This window comes from Thunnus thynnus, chromosome 2 (assembly GCF_963924715.1).
Source record: "Thunnus thynnus chromosome 2, fThuThy2.1, whole genome shotgun sequence".
NCBI classification, from domain to species: Eukaryota; Metazoa; Chordata; class Actinopteri; order Scombriformes; family Scombridae; genus Thunnus; species Thunnus thynnus.
In genome coordinates this window covers 7,356,120-7,378,827 of record NC_089518.1, presented here as the reverse complement: position 1 = coordinate 7,378,827, position 22,708 = coordinate 7,356,120, and the positions used below count along the sequence as shown (strand labels likewise).

Here is a 22,708-nt window from a genome sequence, read left to right as displayed (position 1 = left end):
GTCTTAAAACAACAGTCAGGAGCTCAAATGAACATTGAAACCTGTTTTTCTTGCTGTTATCATTCCTCCTTCATAATACACTTACAATGGAAGTGATGGGGGACAAAATCCACAGTCCTCCTTCTGTGCAAAAATGTATTTAAAAGTTTATCTGAAGCTAATATGAAGCTTCAGCGTCCAAATGAGTCAAATCAAGTAGATATCTTTCAATGTTACAGTCTTTTTAGTGCCAAAGTTCCTCTTTTTGTTACTATACTTCCACCTGCAGCTCAACAGGGAAACACTGTCCGAGGAAACACACACTTCAAAGTGAAGACACATCTCTACAATGTTATCTAAATTAATTACAAATACAGAATACTAAATACTTGTTTGCTTAAGTATTCTAAGCACTTTTGGCAGCAGTTACAGGCTTGAGTCAATGTTTCTGTTACTCTGCCTTAAAGCTCTAATTCAGTTTTTGAGGACGGCAGATTTACAGCTGTGACAAACTTTTTCCATGTTTTAATTGATTTATCTGGACTCCAAGTGATGTACAGCAACTTGGAAATGTTCTTGAGTCAATCCCCCTGAGTGTTCTTTTGTCTTCATGCTGCAGGTTTTGACACAATACTGGTTCAGCCCAGGTTGGAGCATCCAGATACAGATACGGTGACTTCTGGCTGCACCAGAACTGATTTAGATGTGTTTTATTAAAGAGGTTGAATATTTATGCAAATGTGTATTTTGATCACTCTGTAGAGATGTTTTTATCTTTGACTTTAAAGGCTTTTTTTTCTGTTGATCAGTGTCAAAAAAGCCACATTTTGGACACTTATTATTAATATTATTGTTTATTTATTTATTTATTTTGTGAGATTGACCTTTTATTAAAAGTACACTCCCATTACAACTGCTTTCCCACTTCCTGCTGTTATTGTGGTGTAAATGTTCACGGCCCCCCTCTTTAGTATGCGTCATGTAGACATTTCTTACTGCCTGTTGGTAGACAGAGGCCTCAGTTATCTTTCCCCTCCCTCTTATTCCTCTTTCCTCCTCATACCTCTCTGTTCTGCCTCTGGGGATGTTAGGAACGACATTAAAATACCGCTCACTGCACCTGTCATTGGATTATTGCTGGAAACAGTGCAGTTAAGGTAAGCCCTCGGATATTTAACCAGCTTTATCATGATAGATGAGTTAATCCCAGTAATTAGATATTGAATTTATAAATGAATAAAATGAGCAACTTTATTTGAACAAATTAAGTATCTGCAATATTGCTGGCGTTATAAAGGTAGGTCTGTTTTTAGTATTAATTTAAATGAATCACACCCTCAATTGTACAATTTGGGCATTAAGTTTACATTGAAAGAATGTAGATATTACAAAATACAGAACATTAATAATAGTATAGAAAGTAGAGGATGTACAGCAGAGCAGAAGGACGGGTAAATCATAAATCTGTGTTCTGTCAGCAGAAAAGAAAACGACTTCTAAACTGCTTAAAGAAACACGTTCTCAGACATTTTGATACAAACTGCAACAAATGGTTAATCTGGAGATAAGAACAGGTAATAATGATTAACTGGAGCTGAATAGGTCACAGGTGTCCATTGTGCCTGATGGCTCAGTGTTGCCATATCAAACAGTGGTGTCCTGTAAACACTGTCACCGGCGGGAGCAGCAGCTTCACTTGTTTTCCTCCACGAGTATTGAGGTTATCTGTTTTAAAAGCTTTTAAAAGGCTTAAAAGGTTATCTGTATGTGACTGCAGTGTTTTAATAAATGTGACACCAACTTGTTTAATCTTACAGATCTTACAGAAGAAGATTATCAGAGAAGATGAATCGCTCCTGTGTAAACTGCTTGAAAAATATGATGATATATCTCAACTTTCTCTGCTGGGTAGGTAGACCCATATATATACTGCAACAGCCATACAAACACTGTATGTTACAGCCAGTACATGGGATATAATGCCTCCAAATGCCAACGTGTTATGGTCACTCTACGTTATTAAGGATGATCACAACAAAGTTCCCTTTGAGACAATGATTCTCAAGGCATAGCGTCCGTCCTAATACCCACACTTACAGTCTTCACCACTTCAGTGTCCCATATCAAAGGCCGACACATTTAAGGACAGGCTCACAATTTTGCACAAAACAAGGACTGTGGATTTTGTCCCCCACCTCCTACACTGTAAGTGCATCAGGAAGTGATCTATTATTGTCCAGTATTAGAAGCAGGAATAATTACAGCGAGCAAAACTTCTTTCAATGTTCATTTGTACACCTGACTGTTGTTTTAAGACACACACTTGCACACTCATATCCCTCTTACTGCCTTGGAGTGATATTCAGCGCCAGGTGTATCCCACAATTCACTGCAGTTTATTGCGCAACACCATTATTAATGTCCATACTAAACACCTCTATAGATGGCTACAACTTAATATTCTTCTTGATCAGACCGATAAGAATATATACATTAAAAATATTTAATATATCATGTTTTTATATCATATCTTGTCAATGATCTTGACAGCGATGTTCCCTCCCCAAAATTTTTAGCAGACAGAAAACTTTCAAAATGTTTTTTTGTTATGTCTCTTAGTAAATCCATGTTCCTCTACATAACTCAGTTCAATGTCTTAATCAATGTTATTTCTCCTCTCAGCTCCTGAATGTAACTGTTATGCTGTGGGGTCGATGCTACTCATTTGTTCATTATGTGGAAATTACATAAAATCAACAAATACATGAGCTTGACTGAGCAATGTACAGTATATGTGTTATTAATCAAATATGTCCCATTGAGCTCTGATAAACCTCTACACTCCTGCAGTCTTAAAAGGCACTTTGGCAAAGTAGCAGTAACCAGAAATTCATCACACAAGTAGGAACTTGATTACTAACAAATACCGCGAGTGTAGGAATTGGCACGGAGCCATTGTTTCAGTTATCATCAGTTTTGGTTATCTAATGTTTTGAAAGTAGGTTTTCTCCTAGATGGATGTAATAAACATTTTCCTCTTTTAAAACTACATTTACTTTTATTACATTTAGGTACCTTAGGTCTGTAAAAACTGGACATCACTTCATCCACCTGGATTATAGCTTGTTTTTACATAAAACACGTTTGATAAGGACCCTTGATTGTGGTGATTTGAGAATTGTGGCCAAGATCTGTTTTACAGTTGAAAAATGAATGGATCAGTATTCCACCTGTTGTCTATAGGAATCCCTTAATGTGAGCTGACAAATACAATATTTGGATCACACACAAGTACCTGTGTGAGCAAGTCCTGGGCACGTCTGGAAAAACCTGAAACTTTTTGCAACATCCCATACAAGTCAAATGATTAAAAGAGTTGGGAGTTTGGATTTGGCCAAGTTCCCTAAATGTCATTATTGTTGTCATGGTTTACATTGGACTTCATGCTTTACAGTCAAACCCAAACTCAGACAATATAAAATAATAATATGTTGTGTGTTCTGTGTCTGTTGGAGCTGTGTGGAGCGTTTGTGGTAGCGTTTGGGATATTCCAGATGATGCACTCCAAGTTTGCCTCCCTCATCACCACCTTCTGGCCCATCTACCCCGCCAACACTCTGGTGGTCACTGGTACCATTGTTACCTGTGTGTGTTATGTGGGAGTGCTGGGGGGCATGAAGGAGAACCGCTGCATGCTCATCAGTGTGAGTATAAACCATGATATTTACTATAATGTGGTTTACAGGGTTGAATATTGAATGGGAAAGCTGTATAACTTATGCTACTGCATTAAATTGAATGTCACTTTATGAGGTTTGTGTAATTATTCTAACAAGACTGAGAGTATACAGCCATGCTAGCAGCTAGTTAGCATGCTTCATATTTGCTTATTAGCACTGAATGCAAATACAGCTGAGCATGATGGGAATGTCAGGTATTTGATCAGAAACCAGTGTTGGACAAATTGAAAATTTAACCTGATGGTGGTGCTAGATGACAAGTTAGGAGCTCAGCAAAGTTATTACAATTCATCCTGAGGAGGACATGAATGTTTGTACCACATGGATGTTGAGACATTTCACTCAAAACCAGAAATTTTATAACAAACCATTCAATAATTGTTGTAATGCAAAGATATTCCAGTAAAGCCTCAGATTAAAAATACAGACCTGGAAGTGTGCATGATATGTGCATGCAGTTTTATAACTGTACTGAACCTCCTCATTTGTTACACTGCATAATATAAACCAAAACATCATTTGTGTATGTTACACTTGTCCATATTATATGGTGAAAAGCAAACAACTGTACAGATCATACAAAGTCACTGATGTTTGAATCTGATCCACTGTTCCCAGTTTTTTGTCCTGCTGTTCATCCTGATGCTGGTGGAACTGGCCATGGCCTGTGTGTTCCTGGTCTACAGCAGAGAGGTAGGTTTATATATATAGAGCCTATACAAAAACCAAAATACATTCTTAGAAGGTTTGATTGATATGTCGATGTTATACAAAGCCTGAAATGATAAACTAAATCAACCAGTGCTCTGGATTTATTTTACTGATTTAGTACTTTTTGATTCTGCCTTCATGTTTTGTTCATAACACATCTCATGCTGCCTTCAAGAAAGATATTAGACATTATCAATAACAAATTTCATGTCAAGGCTTGCTATTTTAATGTACATAGAATTGAAATTTGTTAAATACTTAAAATACTCAGACATAATGGATGCATTTCCTTATTCTTAGCTAATCCTCAGATTTCTGTCAGCATGGAGGTAAATATTAGTTTGTCTGCAGGCTGATGGATCTCAGTGAGGAACTGAAATTAGTAAAGATTTCTGTTAAATTTCAAAGTGACCTTCAATTCAAAGATCTGCAGCCCACACAACTCATCATTTTAGTTACTTTAATGTCGCATAGGGAACAGTATATTGCAGGTAATGTAGCCTGTCCGCTGTGCAGATCAACACGTTCTTTGAGAGAGACCTAATGCGAAGCTTGGAGATCTATAGACTGTCCAGTCCTGAAAGCAACAGGACCATTAAAGCTGACTTTGATGCTGTCCAGCACCTGGTAAATGATCCACTACTCTGCTTTATCAACTTAAAATGAACTTCATTGCTATTTGTCTTCTTGACAGTCTTGTTTTCTGTACACACCCTCATATAGATGAATGTTTTAGTTATTCAGTTCCTTCTGCTCAAATAAAATATGTGTTCATGCCAGTGAATTAGGTTGTTTTTCCTTTGCAGTTTAGGTGCTGTGGAGTTAATGGTGAGGCAGATTGGAGGGGTAACGTCCCAATTTCCTGTTGTACTGAAGATCCCTGTAACATCTTCCCTCAGACCAACTGGCAAGAGGTTACTTACACTGTATTATCACTGTGTAAACCATAAGCATCTCCATATACACACACACACAATACTCTATCATCCCTTATTTGATCAGACTTCTAGCCAGATTCTGTGTTTGTTTTTCACACTTTTATCAATGAATAGTGGATGATTCATGATTCAAAATTGTCACAAAGGAATGCTTCCTTCAAATAGCAAATGTGTGCGTGCAGCCACCTCCAGGTTTCTGTTGTCTGTTTAGCTTTTCACTGCTGATGCTGTGCTTAATGGGGTTGCATGCCATAGATGGTTGGAAGTCAATGGGTGAGGACAACTTGAATGCGTTCCAAGACTTCTGACTGCACTAGTTATTATTGTACATCAAATATAGATTTAATATTTCAATTATTGTATTTCCCCCTACACTTGGATATTTGCTCATTTGGTCGACTGTGTGGTTGTCTTGCATCTCAAAAATATAAAAAAATATTTGAATTACCTGTTAATACACACTTGAAGTCATTTCTTGTGGAGCACTCTGTCCTTAGGCCTCATGGGTCTGGTTTTAGAGCCAACCAAGACACCATTTCAGCTGGTTTCTTAGTCATAAATAATTAAATTAGTTTTTTTTTTATTAGTTTTTTTAAAGTAGTTTACACAATAAGAAACATGTATGTCTGTTTATCAAACAGGCATCAGTGTATGAGTGTGGTGGCAGCCTATCTGAGTTCCTACCAGTTAGTTAGGGTGTACCATATGGTTCTATTTTGGGCCCTGTGCCGTTCAGCATTTATATAAATGATATTGTCAAACAATTTTTATGCAGACGATACTGTTTTATACTGTGCTGCTGTTTTTGTTCAAATTAGCCAATCTCATATTTATAATAAGAGTCCTTGTTTGAAACTGACTAACAAGAACACAAAAATACTTTCCAGTGACTGGTTGATGCTTCAGGAAACTATTTTAGGAAAGATGTTTTTATTGTCTGTGTAGTGCGCAGCCGACTCCTGCAATAATCTGCAATTAAAACATTTTGAATCCAGATTCTTGTTGTAGTTTTTTTGGTGTAACTGTAAACAGGATATTGCTATAAAAGTGCATGTATGCTCAGTAAATTTACGCCGTATAAATAAAGGATAACTATACCAATTTTATCTTTCAGGGTTGTCTGGTGAAATTGAGAGACTGGTTTGCCGGAAACTATCGTAGCACAGGCGCAGGTGTTGTCACCATGTTTATCATACAGGTATTGGACATTCAGCTTTCTCATTCTAAAACAACTGTGTCCGTCCCTTCCTTCACTTTCTTAGAAAAAGTAAATACCTGGCTCTTTAGCTGCCTGATCCTACTAGCTGCTAGCTTATCACTAACTTTCTGTGTCTTTTGCTTAATGCAAGACAGGTAGAATACAGTAGGTTTATCAGAGGTTTTTCACTAATAACAAGTTTAAATGTGATGTGATAGGAGAGATAATAGTGAACCAGAACAGAAAAATTGTGAAAAGGGCCCTCCAGCCCCAAAAAGATGTGAAATATGGAAAACGTCAGTTTGACACTATTAAACATATTGATTAGCTGCTTTAATGTCACATTCACCGCTAGCATCTGGGTATTGGTAGTTGAAAGCCAGAACAATGTATAGTACAATCTTTTGTTTGACTTATCTTTTAAATGTAATGTTCTTTTATGTCAAAACATTGTTTGACTTTAGCTAATTTGTATATTTCCTCTGTCTTCTTTGTTTGCAGTTTGTTTGTCTGTGTTTCACCATCCCTCTCTTTTGCTGCTTCAGTCGACGTAGGCTGGGTTACCGGTGAAAAAGGCCCAATAACATCTGCTATTCAGAGTAGCCTTCTTCTTGTCTTTTACCTGTATTTACCAACTTTTTCACAATTTGTTCCAAATGCCTTAAAAGGTTGATATTGGTGTTCCACTTATAGAAGCAAAGCCCCAGTTCTTTAGCCGGGAATAAGATGTCTGTTCTCCTAATGAGGGCAGAGCTGTCTTTGCTGCATGGGTGACACCACTTTGGACACTTGACCTCCCGAGCACTTTGATCTTTGGAATGTTATACAAATCCAAAAAAAGTAATCCTGTAGGATTTTTTCTGTTAGCATTATTTAACACGTCTGTCCATTTTGAGTTGTCAATATTTTTTCTCATGTCACAATTTTTTGATTTTCTGTTTTCACTTTCACATTTTGAGTAACTGGAAAGGAAGGCCTTTAAAGTTGTAAGTACTCTCTTACTGTCCTTAATAAACCAGAACACATGCTGATTTAAACCCAGATATTTGAGTTGTTTCTATTTGTGTCTGATTTTTTTGGGGTTTTTTTTGGCTTTCTGATAGTCTAAACTCTCAGTATAGATCCTCTCAAAGGTTCAACAGAAATCCAGAAACTTACGCACTTATGTACCAGTATGTTATAAAAATAGTATTATTCATTTAAGTGGATGAGTCATTTCGAAAGGTTGTAGCTGCAAAGAACTTTATTCCCTATCATTTCAGCCGAGGTATAAAGTTATTATAAACATGAAGCAAGGAAATACTTTTTCCTAGTGTTGTCTAACTGAGTTTATTTCTCATTCCAACTATAGAAATGCAGTTGAAATTAAATATTGATTCGGACAGACAAAATGTCAGACAAAAACATAAAACATCTACCTACTGTATATCAGTGTATTTAAGCCCAGAATGCTTATATCAGATCATGAGAAGATGCTCAAATCTTGCTTCTTTTTGTTTTGCTCCTCAAAACCCTTTTTATTCTCAAAAGGTTCCAACATGGCAACACTGAAGGGCATGTTCTTTCTAGTTACTGGTTTAGGATCATTTCAGGCAAAGGGGGATGTCAGAAACTGAACCACGAGAAAATTTCCCCTCCTTTTCCTTTTACAGCCCAGCCAAGGCAGGGGTGTAGAAGTATTTCTTAGATGACCGCATTTTTCAGACAAACAACTTCTTAGATGCCTTAATTTGTTACTAAAGCTGTAGCCTATTAGCTTTGTGTCAAACCATTAACTCGATCCCTGCATTTTGAAATGGACTGTATGCCTACAAAATCAGCCAGAGACAGTAACTGTTGTCATTTCAGTTGGCAAAATTTAGTCACCGACTAAAGCCTGCTTTTATCAAAGATGCATTATTTCAAAAATGACAGGCATAGCAACAGTTACTAAGGGCAGGGGTCAGTGAACAGTCAATTGAAACTGAAATGATCTGAAAACAGCAACCAAAATACTAAGCACACGCTAACAAAAAATAGCCTACATTAGGATAGGTTAGCTTACAGGTAAGAGCTAGTTAGCTACAAATACAAATGGAAAAGGTGAAAGATGGAAGGACTCCGACTCCACGTCGAGTCAAATTCTCAGGTAAATTTCTAAAAAAGTTAATCTAGTTAGTGTTAGAATGTAGTTAGGTCACCTGCCAGATTCAAATCTTTGTTTCAGATCTACTCCACTAGAAAATAAATATTTGAGCTAATTTAGCTAGCTAGTGAAGCTATTAAAAGAATGCATAAAAAACAAATGGCCTTTGAGAGATTGTACTTCTTAATTTATAATCTTGTTAGCTTAGATAATGTCATCAAAATGATGGGATCTGTGGGCGTACTTCAGAAAGTTGTATCTTTATTTAAGGTCCGGGTATCATCGGATAATTCGTAATTCATTTGTAATTCAAAAACCAAAAAACGGTAAATCTGTTATTTATTTCAAAACACGATACAGAACGATAGCGGAAGCGGCTACATTAGCCTACCCATGATCCTCAGCGACTGTTGCTATGGTGAAGACGCCAGCGACAGCCTTAACATATAGTCAGTATGACATTATGTAGTACTGCAGATTATTGGTTATGATCAACGTACTTTACTGTACATTGAACTGTAAAGAAAATAATGTGTGCTATGGACAAAGAAACGAAGTGTATGAAATATATGAAGGTGACAAGAGAATAAATTGAACATAAATAATTAATAAATAATTACATGATGTAACAACGGAGGTTGAATAAAATGCACAATCTAAAGTCCAGTTTGATGTAAATTACGAAAGTGAAAGTGTAGGGCTTAAATGATTGATGTGAAATGTAAAGTTCAGTTTTATAACCCCGTCTTCATCCCGTTTACACACACGCGCGGCTGTCGCTGGCGTCTTCACCATAGCAACGGTCGCTGAGGATCATGGGTAGGCTAATGTAGTCGCTTCCGCTATCGTACAAAACTGACAAAAATACTTGATTTCTAAACTAAAATTGCACGGTCTTGAATTTGGTTTTCTGGATTTTTGTTGGGAAACAAAAAAGGAACAGATCACATGACTTCCGTTTTTGGTTTCAAACTATAGACTATAAAAATATGGACGTAGTTACCGTGACGTCACCCGTTGGTTTCTGAAGAGCGGTTTTGAAGCTCAAAGTGAGCCGCTCCAGCCGTCGCCATCTTGGCAGTGCGTGACGTTGCCTAACTCCCAGCCAATCAAAAATGGGCAAAGAGGCGGGCCGCATGGCTGAAACAAGCCACCTAGCGGCTGGCGGACCTGTCGCTCAAAGCAGCCATGTCCTTCATTATGCATAACTTTACGGCTTAATTATATTTAAACGGGTGAGTTATAAAAAAAAATCCCCCCCCCCCCCCCCCCCCCCCCCCCCCCCCCGTACAGTTGTCATGAAAGGGGAAATTAGCTACAGAGACCAAAACCATTTTTTGTACCAGGCTGTAAACATGTTTATTTCTGCTGTAAAGTTGGGCATTTTAACATGGGGGTCTATGGGGATTGACTCGCTTTTGGAGCCTCAAGTGGTCATTCAAGGAACTGCAGATTTTGGCACTTCCGCATTGGCTTCATTTTTCAGCCCCGGAGGTTACTGCTTGGATAAAACGAATCGGCAAAAACCAAAAACGGGCCGGGTTTGATTGGTTTTTCGTTATTTGATTCTGACACCAAAAACAGTTTTTTGTTTTTTGTTTTGAAGCAAATAACAGATTTACCATTTTTGGGTTTTTTGAATTACAAATGAATTACGAATTATCCGATGATACCTGGACCCTAGTCCACCATATATCCACTTTCACAAAGTAATAACAAAGCTTGATTTTCATTTTTAGAGAGACAGATTGAAGCAGAGGACAGTACAGCTAAACAGGCCTTGGACAGCCATGACAAACTGACAACAAGACTAAAGCCTCTGTGCAAGCCAGGACTACCTCTGGAGGTAAAGCAGTTTACTTAATGCTGTCTTTTTTTGTGGAAGTGCCCTTTAGCAAACATTGGTCCAGACTAGCATCATAGACTAAACTAAGTAAACCCAACATCACTTTGACTGTTTCACTAACAAATGAGGATTTTAAATTGGGAAACTCTTTCTTCTAAATGAGGAAGTTTAACTTAAAGTATTCAGATTTAAACTTTTTTCATTTTTTCTGCACACTCAGAGAAAAATTGAACACGCGAAGCGGGAGAAGAATGTCTTGGTTAATGAGTACAACAGACTAAAGTTTGCTGCGAAGGAAAAAGAAACAAAGTTAAAGGAGCTTCAGGAGTTATTGAAAACAATGGAACCGAAGACTACAGATGACAACAGTGAAGATACAGCTCAACAGGTAAAAGAGCTCTCAGGGACACTTCTGGGCACCCACCGTCAGCCCCACCCCCACAACAACATGGAAGCTTTAAAATATTTCAAGCTTTGTCCACTTGAGGGAAGCAGAAAACACAACATGTGACATATCACCACCATACAGCAGACAATGGTGCAACGTTAGCATTCATTTGGAGTTCTGAATTCAAGTCCAATATTCACTCTTCTTTTAACTCCTACGAAATTTATCTTTGGCTGCTCAGTGCTCCACTATGTCAGCTAGTCACTAACATTGTCTACTGCTGGGCAGGTGGGTTCATCTTACCTTTTGTCACTGAAAACAGTTGTCTGCTACTGCTGGAGATCAGGTTGATGAGACCAGAGCTTGTTTGGTGGTCATTTGCCATTTTATACCTTTTTTAGTTGCAGTTCATGGTCGGCGTCTTAACCCCTGAGTGACACAAATCACTTGAGCCATTGTTGATATAAAAAAAGATTAGTGCAGCTTTAACTCAGCATATGAACTATGTTGCACACACATCAATAGTCTGCCCTCTAAACTCATATCAATATTAACTAATGTAGTTGAACTATGCCTGACATACTGTACCTCCTCCCCCAGGCCCATTTCTCTCCCCCTCAGGCTAAAACTGAGTTAGATTTGCAATTTAATGAGACATGTAAATGAAATTGACACATTGGATGCCTGTTAAATGATAGACTCTTAAAAGGAAGTGGGTTTAGTAAACATTAATTGAAATGTTTTTCTTCACTACTTTTGCACCTCTTCAACTGTTGACCGCCTGGTTTTTCTTGGGCTAGCATCTACATAAACTGCTCAGCACAATTCACTCTAGAGTCCAATTTTTGCACCATTAACAAGGAAAACGAATGCTGGATGAATCAGTTTACATTTCGAGGTGTAGCATATCTTAGCAGACAATCTGATCTCTTTATTACAGACTTTTAACTCTTTGTTTTATTTTGTAATGTCAGCGAATAAGGCAGCTGGAGAACAACCGAGAGAAGATGAAGTTGAAGATCTTAGCGGCTAAGAGAGTCCAGAGCACTTACCTGCACATGCTTGAGCACCTGCAGCAGGTGAGCAGCACTCTCTTATACACGATGGTTGGGAGGTTTGGGTATCCTTAGGATTTTATCAATACTGATACTTAATGAGTACATACTGATGAGAGGGACAATATGAAATTACCATTATTTTTACTTTTGGAGGAAATTATGAGAATAAACATTTGTAAGTTCTATTGCAACTTCACTACAAGTTTCACTTTACAAGAACCCTAAACTGTAAAAATATTGCTTCAGAACTAACAGGAATAACTACAACTACAATTACTCCTTTGTTATTTATTAAAAATGCATCAGCAGTTTTATTCAAATAATTAGACAACAAACAATCAGACAGACATATCATGTGATTTTATTGGGTAGCTGTTGTGTGTGAGGGATCTGTAATATGTAGGTGAAACCTGGTGCTGCTGTGAAGGACAAAATAACTAATATTTTTAAGCTGTGAGGCTGGTCTCTGTAAAATAAAAGATGTCAGTGAGAGATCTGATGAAATGGGTAATATTAACTCACTAGTGAGAACTCACATGCTCTCAGCGAGGCTTGTGAAAGCAGGAGTAAGGGTTAAGCTGTCTAACTAAGTGCAAAACAGAACTCGTGTTTGTAATGTACCAAAAGTACCACATTGAGATGCTGGTCCTTGTAGCCGCATGAAAAGCTGCAAGCAGCAGTGTAACCTGTGGAATAATAATCGTCTCCATCATCTGATGTCTTCTATTTGTAATGCGGGCAGGAGGTCCGTGGGATGTTCAAGGTCCTGGACCAGAAGGAGCGTGCGGTTGCCATTGGACAAGCGGAGGTGGACAAAGCATGCAAAATGTTCCAGTCAGCAGCAGCTGCTGCAGAGAGCGCACAGGTAAGACGTCACCACCACAAACCACAGCGAGGATTTCAGACTGGTGTTTGGGGGCATGCATTAGTCTTTCAGAATCTTGGGGCAGAGTTCAGTTATGGCTCCGGGGTAAAGACTATTCAGGAATCTGTAGCACCTTCCAGAGGGGAGCAGGACAAAAAGATGGAGGTCAGGATAGGATGAGGAGTCTTTGATGCTGTTTGTGGCTCTGTGGAGGCGCCACATCCTCTGATGTTGGCAGGGTCGTGTTGGTGATTTTCTGGTTCTGATTTAATGACTCTGGAGAGACTTCTCGTCATCTGCAGAAGAGCTGGCGTACCATAATGAGACGCAGTAGGTGAGTGTGCTTTCTATGAAGCAGTGATAGAAAGACACCAGGAGATGCTCAGACAGGTTGGCCTTCCTCACCGTCCTGAGGAAGTAGAGCTGCTTCCGTTTTTCGCCAGAGAGGCGGTGCTGGTTGTCCACATGAGGTGCCCAGGAATTTGAAGCTGAGCACTCTTTCCACTCTGTTTATTGAACTTCACCGCAAGGATTTCATGGTCCTACATGGCCTGAAAAAAGCTTATAGTGTCTCATAAATGCAATCAAGCTGTCAGAACAAGAAGTGACACAATGTGAAAGAATTCCTTTATAATGAAGGCTGCAGTGCTGTAAAATTCCTTGTAATAATAATAATAAAACTGATTCTCAGAGTTGAAAATGTGACCTGTGTTCTTTTCTTTCTTTTCACTCCATCAGGACGAGATGTTTCAGATGGAGAATGAGATAATGGAGAAGAAAAGACAGATGGAGAGTGAGCTGAAAGAGCTTATGGAAACATTTGGGCGTCCTCTCAGCCCAGCAGCACCGAGCAGACAGAGAGAGCGGGTGAGTGGAAGAGGAACGTATCTGAGATTGTGATGAAGGTAAATAACAAGATAACTGTTATGATTGATTTACTGTACGTTCATTTGTTGTCGGTATCTGTCTTTTTTCACATGCAGGAAACTGAAGAAGGGGGGGAAGAGGAAGAGGAAGCACACTCAAGTCCTGGTGAAGGTATACCAACCAAAAATCATTTTTACTGGGACCATCAAGATTCTCGTTGCAGTTCCAGTTATTTGGCCTCATGCAAGAATATTTTCCTCTTCTTTCCTAAACCTCTCATATGAGTGTTCCAGGTTGGATTCAACAAACTGTCTTAACTGTCATAAATCACTCATTTCAGCCTGACGAGTGTCACCTGCGTTCATGAGATCTGATCATTTGCATCATCGACGCCCAAAATGTCCATATAAGGCGACCTGTTGCTCCATTTGTGGGCAAGTTTCATTCACAGAAATGTTAACAAAAAGTAGATTTCACAAGAATTTCACACTGTTGAGTTTTAAGTCCTGCTTTCAGAAATCAGCAGACAAACACATGATAAGTTTAGGAGTGTCAGTAGTAGAAAACATTCATATGATGACATAGAGCAGCGCTGGTGGTTAGAGGATGTGACAGTGGCTGAGATATTAGAGGAGAGAATATTATAGTCTACAGGTGATGTAGTGAACAGTGAACAGAGAGCTGCAGAGAGACACAGAGGCAGCCGACGGACTGAGAGAAGTTGCTGCACCAAAATACGACAATAAAAATCATAAAATCAGTCAACTGGCCATGATGATGATAATATGCTGCATGAATTTTGAGTATTTTAGTTGATTTCAGGATCATATTTAAGCTGAGACATTATACTGAACTCATACAACAGGTCTAGACTGCTGGTAAGTTCTCTTTGTACCCAAGAGAAAATTCTGTGTACAAGAAAACTCAAGTGTTTCCTGCATGAGGTCAGTTGTGTTTTTAAGTGCATCTGTGAAGCACCTTTTAACTTTGAGCCTATATTTATCAGCTAACGGCTAAAAGCAAAATTTGGACTGAAGTGGAAGATAACCCATACTCCTAAATAAATGAATAATAAACTCCTAAATTTATCTTGCTTCTTATAAAATATTGAAGTTTAGAGTTAAGAGACTTTAGATGAAACAGCACAGACTTTTCTCAGACATGTTTTGGAGCGACTGCACAGAATCTCATTGGTCAAGATGAGTAGCTGGAGTAATACATATCATTCAGAATAAAGTAGTAGCATTTGATAGGATGTTACATCTGTTTTTGCAGATATATTATAAGTGTGGTACTAAATTCTCTTTATGACATGTTTCCTCTTATTAACCAGCAGCAGAATTTGTTTTCATGTTGGTTTACATTTTCTATGATATTCCTATGTTTATAATTATATCTTCTAAACATATTAGATTGATGACAATTCCACACGTTTTTAATTTTATCACAATTAGGAAACATATCACTGAGTAAAATGTCATCAAAATAAAAAAAAACAAACAAAACCAGTATGACAGCTGGAGGGTGAATTCTCGTCTCTGATTGGCTGTCTGTCCCTTGAACATATACTGTCCATCATCCTGCACATCGCTGTAAGTAAACAGATCAGTAAATGTCTTATTCTTCACGTTTTTATGTCTAAGTTAACTCTTTACTGATTTCTCAAGTGTATTTCTAAGAAGTTTGATAAATACAGGCCCTGATTTTGGTGCTTTAGAAATATTTTACTTTCTTACTTATCAGTGCATTTTTCTTTAAATTATTGCAGTTATTTTCTAGTTTCCTTGCAATTTTTAATTGACTTAAAAAGATTTACCGAAAAGCTCAATTCAAGATCTTACTTGTTATATTTTTAAAGCTTTTAACCTCGTCTAAGTTACTATGGGGAGTATAATATTAAAAACTGCATGTGCTGCCTGTGTCTTTTGTAAATAAAGACACAACATGATAGAATAAGGGAGCTTCATGCTACCATCACTGAGACACAATTATCTTCTTCAACTTGAAAACGCAAACATGAAAATACACTATTAGTACAACACCAGTACTTTCTGTAGAGCTACCTGTCCCCTCTGTCTAATGCACGTCCCACTGAGATAATACTGTAAACATAAATAAATGATGCAATCATGTAGTTAAACTGTTGATTCATGTCTCTGCAGCTCATCACTGTTACGACATCTGCGGTGCTTCCCAGTCTGACATTAAACTGGTGGAGGATATGGAGTCTCTGAGAGAAGCTCTGGGCTGCGCTGACGTGCAGGTAGTCGATTTAACTCAACTCACATTCACATGTATTATTAACGAGGCAGTTTTAGTTTTAGACAGACTTCCTGTAAAGTGTTGTACACGGAACAAATGCATGAATAGAAGGACAGGGACACAAATAGAAAAATAAAATAAGAGGTAAAAGGTCTAAATCCTGGTACAGGAAACAACTTCAGATCCCTCTGTGGGTTAAATAAACACCAGGTTTATATAGTAAGACACTGTGGGAAATACAACGGCTGCTACAATATTTCAGTGTTTACAACATTGTTTTAATGTAACAACACAAACCTCAATGAGCCCTTAAAGTTAAGATTTATAAAAACCTGCAGTATTTAACATTTCCAGAATAATGACATTACATAAAGGGGGGGGGGGGGGTTGAGAGAAGGGTATAACATGCAGCAAAGGTCCTCGGGCAGAGTTGAACCGGGGATATTGCGATCATGTGGCATGTTCTCTAACCGTTTGGTTACCATGGCGACCCTCAAAGACTGTTTTAACCATCTATAATATTCCATCTGCTGCATGATAATAAAGACTTCATCTTCTTTCCTGAGTTGCGACTCTGTTTCCTAATACAAAAAAAGATGGCAGCCAAAAATGACACATCTCCTCCCTCAGTTTCTACAATGTGAACCAAAAATTGTTCAGTTATATTGTTATATATTGATGTTTTTACCAGGTTTTTAAAATATTTTTTATACAAAATAACACATTCATATTGGATCTGGAAATACCTTCAACAAAACAACTTGTGTTTTCCAAAGATGGTCGGGTATTTGGTGGACGGCTGGAATATAATAATAATACATGAGAGGCATAAACTGTGATTATACACTGTATGTAGTTGGTACAGTATTACAAGATATGTTCACTTGGTATGCTTCATAATAAATGTTTGATGTATTGTATGCATTTTGTGAGTTTGTGTTAGTGAGTCTTTGAGGGATGCTTTCTGATGTGTTGCTTTATAACTTTAACTTTGTAGAACACTGTTAATTTATTAACTTATATCCTACACAATTATGATTGTACACACACTCACACACATACTGTATATAGCCTGTATCAGGTGGTGTGTGCCTGTCTTACTAGGACCTAGTGAACAAGGTGGTGTCTCAGCGGGCTACCACACAGCAGCTCCTCACTGAGATCACCCAGTGTGAGGAACTGGTCAGGCAGGAGGCCAGAACCTTGGCTGAACTGGAGCTGCAGCATGCAGAACTCAAGTTCAGTGTCAAACCTGCAGCTGCAAGGTATCGTCATTGAGTTTTCCATAGTGTTCAAATGTTAATATCATAGTCAAGTGTCATGTTCAAGATTTATTTGTCACCAGTTATAAATAGTGAAATATGTTGTACAGCCAAAATGGGTCAGACTGACCTGCTATATGTCAGATTTGAATGTAATTTAAGCAGCATGAAATTGCTTTCATTGTTTTTGGAAATGGTACAAAGAATCTAGTCGTCTAGTATAGTTTTAACTTATATCAGGACTATTTTAAGACTTGATGCTCCACAGACAATAAATACGGATAAGCACAAAATGTAGCATCTCTTGTCCACTCAATCTATTCTAGAAGCAGGGCTGGTCACATGATACGAGCCATCAATCTGGGTTAGTGCGTCCGTTTTTTGATTCACATGTCAGGTAGTAGTTTAATGCCTGTGGCTGTGTGGAGGGTTTAATAATGAGGATGATGATAATGTGAAAGCGTCTCAGAGCTGGCAGCCTTTGCGAGGTCGCCCGTGGCTGGATGGAAGATTTATCAGTCTGGCACGGCGAGGAAATCTCTGTTAACGGCGTCCTTTTGTGCTGCGATGTTGGGCCTGATTGATGTCTTCGCTGATTTCTCCGGAGATCTTTTCACAACACTCTCTCTCGTCACTTTGGGACATTCTCAAAGTGTTTTGTCGCGCGGTAGCATATTCAGTATCTGATCCGCTTCCTGCGCTTATCACTAAATCTTCTTAAACATCTGGGACAGGGACAGTTTGTACTGAAGGGAAATAACATGAGAAACGACAGTTTTGCAAAGGAAGAATTGTGAATGCCGTTAAAAATCTCATCATGCAGTGAGACATTTTACTGACATGTTTAGGGGTCGCTTTCATTGCTTTTATAACGTAGGGACAGACGGACTGTCTCAAAAACTCCATCTGTTTGTCTGAAGGTTTGACAAGCTGAAGGAAGAAACGCAGGCGAGGCTGGATCTGCAAGTGGATCGTGTTCAACGACTGCAGGCCGAGCTGAAGCAGTCCCAGGATCTGTTGGACACTGTTGAGCAGGGCGTCGGAAACCTCTACTTCAGGATGAGCTGCGTGCCCGTGGAGGTCTGGACCATGAAGAGTCCTCTCTAGACTCACTTTCTGCTCTGTACTATATTTTAGGAAACTTTTTTTACTCTTTAAAGGTGAGATTCAAGTTTATCTATCTTAATACAGGACTCACATGCCATATGTACCTTGATGGCGTCATTCCTTCTCTCTATACGGGCTGTGAAGAAATGAGATTTATCTGTAAGAAGAGTCCAAAAACAGAGTTGTGTTCTTAACGGATAAAATCTTAAGATGCACTCAAAAAGTCAAAAAACACCGGTGCTCTTGAAGAAAAGGGCGGGAATCTCCAAACATCGAATCTGATTGTGTTGCTCGTTGTTCTTTCTTCTTCAGGGGCTGCCCAGTGCGCCCTGCACTGACAACGTAGACAAACTGAAGGACATCAGCGCCCGTCTGCCAACGTTACTGCAGAGAGCATCAGAGCGGAAACCTGTGATCAGTAGCGAGGACCAGGAGAGGGTGCTTAGTTTCTCTGTCTGCTCTCATTACCTCAGCTCTCTGTTTTGGTCTGAAGGATGGGACAGGCCAATGTTCTGTATCTGTATCCATGTTGTTTTGTGCTGATATTCCATATTATTTGTAATATAGCATAATATGTAATGCAGCTACCAACACCCAGTTTTTTTTTGTGCAGATTTCAGCAACTTGAAATTGGACAATGTTCTAATTTCTATCTTTCTATCTTGATTTTATTGATTGATTATCTTGATTTTTATTTTAAGACATTTCATAGGCGTGACCATAAACCTGCCAGTTCTGGTCTGTGTGTTAACCCCTAATAACCCTCTGAGTCTTTTACTTCTTCAGGTTTTCAGTTTTCTGGAACTGCTCAACACGACGGATTCGAGGAACAATAAGAGACCATGTACCCCTATAGGTGAGGAGGAACGTACAGAACTTATTATTGTTGAGGGAAATACACAAGTATCCAAGTATTGACTGAAAAGTGAGATCTGGTAAGAGGAGTTCTGAATCCAGTTTGGGGCAAAAAAACCGCAAGAATCAAGGTTTAAATACAAATGTCTTCATTTTTTAAAAATAGCACATATATCGCTGAAATATTATAATGGGTCAGAGCACTGGTTCCCCACTATGAGGTCACCAAAGCTTTTGGGGGGGGGGGAAGAATGTTAAAATCACATTCTTTAATAAATATGTAAAATAAACAGTGAAATTCAAGATCAATATTTTCTGACATATGTATTTTTTTCTAAAATGTGTTTGTTAATCAGTTAAGTTGAAAATAAAAACCAGCTTACCTTCTCACAAGAGTAAAGACGTGGTGTTTGTTACAACAACCAGACACACTACTGACACAAGAGAAGAGAACACTGAAAACAAGACGAGACAGTTACAATGAGCTCGCCATCTTTCCATTCCTCACAATATACCTGTCAGAGACCGCTTTAGCAATCTCGTCACCATCAAAGCAGAACAAACTGGACATGCACGATGACCACAATCACACCTGACATCCCATCATTGGCTCAAGACATATAGGTGTTATAGTGGTATGAATAAAAATATGATCATGAAGAAGTGCCTTCTTCTTCTCCTCTCTGATGCACTGCAGCATTAATACAAAACATCCATAAACGTGTCAATTGACTTGTTAGATCAAGGACATGTGAAAGTTGGGAATGTCTTTAAAAATCATATTTTACATAAAAGACTATCTGTCATTAGTGTCTTTGTCTTTCTTTCTTTCTTCATCCCGTCTCCCAGACACCTCCCAGCTCAGTGATGATGGAGAAGAGTGCTCTCCGTCCCGCGAGGAGATCAAACGCAGCAGCATTAGACTGGTTGAATCCCAGCAGTCCAAGAAGTCCTCGAGGAGAGCCAAGAGGAAGGAGTAGACTAATGAAATAAACAGCAGGGATTTTCTGCTTTGTTTTTTTTTTTTACTGCTCATTTGATCATCACTGATCAGTTGGCTTTAATCCAGAGTGAACCAAACCTACAACCCACTTTTATCCAAACTCAAAACTCCTTTTCTATTTGAGACTAAATCAAAGTAACAAGTGGAATTAAAATAAATTATAGAGGCTTTAAAAATCCAATTTCCTGAGTACACCTCCTAAATATAGCTGTCACAGTTTTAATAAACCACCAGGTGGCAGCATTGTGCAGCCCATTTAAAGAGAACAGACACATGTTGAGCCTGATGGTAAGAAGTCTGGAAATACCTTCAGCTTCAGTGGCAAACTATCTGGCGAGGACTAAGCATGTCTATTATATGCTAAAATCTTATCTGGGCACGTGAAGAATAGGCTCCTGAAGTGGTGACAAGGTTAGATTAACTATTACAGTGTTTAACAATTGTTTCGGTTCAATTTTCACAACAGCGTTTCTATTAGTAAAACTGCTGTACTCCTGATGTTGGCCTCCCATCTGTCATAGCACACAAATGAAAACATCTGTATCAATGAATTTGAATCATTGTTGAGTATGCAGTAGTCATTTGTTCAAAGTTATACAAATAGCAACAGGAAAAAAGTGCAATTTATGCAGAAGTCAGTGTTTGAAATGAGTGAGACTGACTTTCATTTCATTTTTTTAAAATAATCTGTATCAGTGTAACTATAGATAGTGAAGTCTACAGTTTGATTTAGCACTACAGTAAATCCTACTGTTCATGCATATAAGGCAAAATGATGATTGTGATGATTTTATTCAAGACAGCAAACCTTACATATTTACATCACTGTATCGTTGTCCTGTAGTTGCCACTTTTGGCCGCAGTGACCACTGTTCTGCTAAAGTTAAATTGGCTACGTTCACACGTTTACGCGTCTTAATGCACAATTCAGATTTTTTTAGTCAGATCTGATCTTTTTGTGTCGGTGGGTCACATTCATGTTAGTAAGTGACATGTAGGTGCTAAACTCCCAGGCATGCACAGATTTAACTGAAATGTGAGCCGCATGTGTACAAGAAACACAACAGCATTTTTGTGACAGTCAACTCATAAACATGGATGACACGACTGCGCTAGCATTCAGTTACGAGATGTTCCTTCCAGTTTGGATTTAATAGCAGGATATCTATAAATGTCTTGTTGATCTTCTTGCTCTCCTCCATGTTTATTATTGCCCATATTCATGTCATATGTGCATGCATATTTAACCCTTTCATGCATGAATTATGATAACCTCAGTCAGTGTTTTTATTCTCCTTTAGGCATGAAAAAAATATTTGAACTTCATTTTTTTTAAAGAAGCATTTTTGAAGGGGTTTTTCACGTGTCCACTCAGGTGGACAGCATGTGTTTGAGTTTTCAGTTGAAGGAATATGTATTTAACAAACCAATGAATAAAATGATATATTATTTGAAAACTATAAAATAATATATATTTTCAAAGCTGTTAAACTAATGTTTTAACATATTTTAACATATTCTAATACTGTTCAATGCAAAAACATTGAACCTTGTTCCTGACTCCTCAGCCTCTTCCCTCTGTCTTACTGCATTTATTAGCACATGAGCTACACATGACTTGAAATCCAGAAGATCCTTCTTTTCTAATCCAGACCTTCTCCTCAGCATCCTCAAAACTGCAAGTTACATTCTAATAACATAAATCAACTGGTTTACAGCCAAAATAATGAAGTATTTTCAAGAACAACAAAGTTGAAGTAATAGTATAATTGTAGTTGAAATATAGTCAGTGATGCATGATGTCCAACTTAGTGGACAGATGATTCATCGTCATTTTCTCCAACATACAATCAGTACTTGGAAATTTTAACAATTGTATTACTCCTTAGTTGTTACTTGATGTTTATTATTTATTTTTTTATTTACCTGTAAGAGTCTACTACCATAGAAGGATTGACAAGATATTCCTGAGCTGCTGAGTGTTTGCGGCCATCTTGGTTTTGAGTAATTTGTGTTGCACTTACAAAGGCCGGCCAATGGATGGCAGCGTATGGGATGACACACTAGCGTCCACTGTGGTGGCTGATGTGCAACTATACCATCAAAACCCCATGCATATATAAGAAAACGGCTTTTGAATAGCTGTCCACTGTAGTGTCCACTATGCATGAAAGGGTTAATGGGTTCTGATAGCGGTCGCATAGCTAGAGATCTGATATGAACCAGATCTAGGACCACACATGCAAGTGGCCCAGATCTGATATGAAAAAAACAGTTTTGGTTTGTTCACATTTCCATGAAAGAATCAGATCTGGGTCACCTGGAGGCAAAAATATCGGATTTAGGCCCCTTCAGTGTGTAATGTTACCGTAAGTCTCGCTATAGTCTCGCTTCAAACCAAGATGTACACTACTGTTACAGTAAATATATCACAACACTTCTTTTTCCTTCTTTTTTTCCTTTTTCTTTTTTTGCAATATATGGAAGTAATGAACTAATTTCAC

At 38.3% G+C, this 22,708-nt stretch overlaps 2 protein-coding genes across 3 annotated transcripts; both read left to right on the top strand.

Moving 5' to 3' along the window:
• Positions 1–892: 892 nt before the first annotated feature.
• On the top strand, positions 893–7,603 carry LOC137172005 (leukocyte surface antigen CD53-like). The gene is made up of 8 exons (XM_067576255.1): positions 893–1,136; positions 1,797–1,887; positions 3,495–3,683; positions 4,338–4,412; positions 4,947–5,057; positions 5,237–5,344; positions 6,483–6,566; positions 7,068–7,603. The coding sequence occupies exons 1-8, from the start codon at positions 928–930 to the stop codon at positions 7,134–7,136; spliced, it is 936 nt and encodes a 311-aa protein (XP_067432356.1). The 5' UTR covers positions 893–927; the 3' UTR covers positions 7,137–7,603.
• Positions 7,604–8,481: 878 nt separating this feature from the next.
• LOC137191444 (coiled-coil domain-containing protein 183-like) lies at positions 8,482–20,209 on the top strand. Of its 2 annotated transcripts, XM_067601522.1 has the most exons (13): positions 8,482–8,694; positions 10,431–10,537; positions 10,758–10,925; positions 11,900–12,004; positions 12,726–12,848; positions 13,587–13,715; positions 13,832–13,886; positions 15,878–15,978; positions 17,082–17,242; positions 18,160–18,319; positions 18,659–18,784; positions 19,133–19,202; positions 20,051–20,209. In XM_067601522.1, exons 1-13 carry the CDS (start codon positions 8,640–8,642, stop codon positions 20,179–20,181), a joined length of 1,491 nt encoding a protein of 496 aa, XP_067457623.1. In that variant the 5' UTR covers positions 8,482–8,639; the 3' UTR covers positions 20,182–20,209. The 2 variants fall into 2 exon arrangements, with proteins under 2 accessions (XP_067457623.1, XP_067457633.1); XM_067601532.1 differs by lacking the exon at positions 10,431–10,537.
• Positions 20,210–22,708: the final 2,499 nt, after the last annotated feature.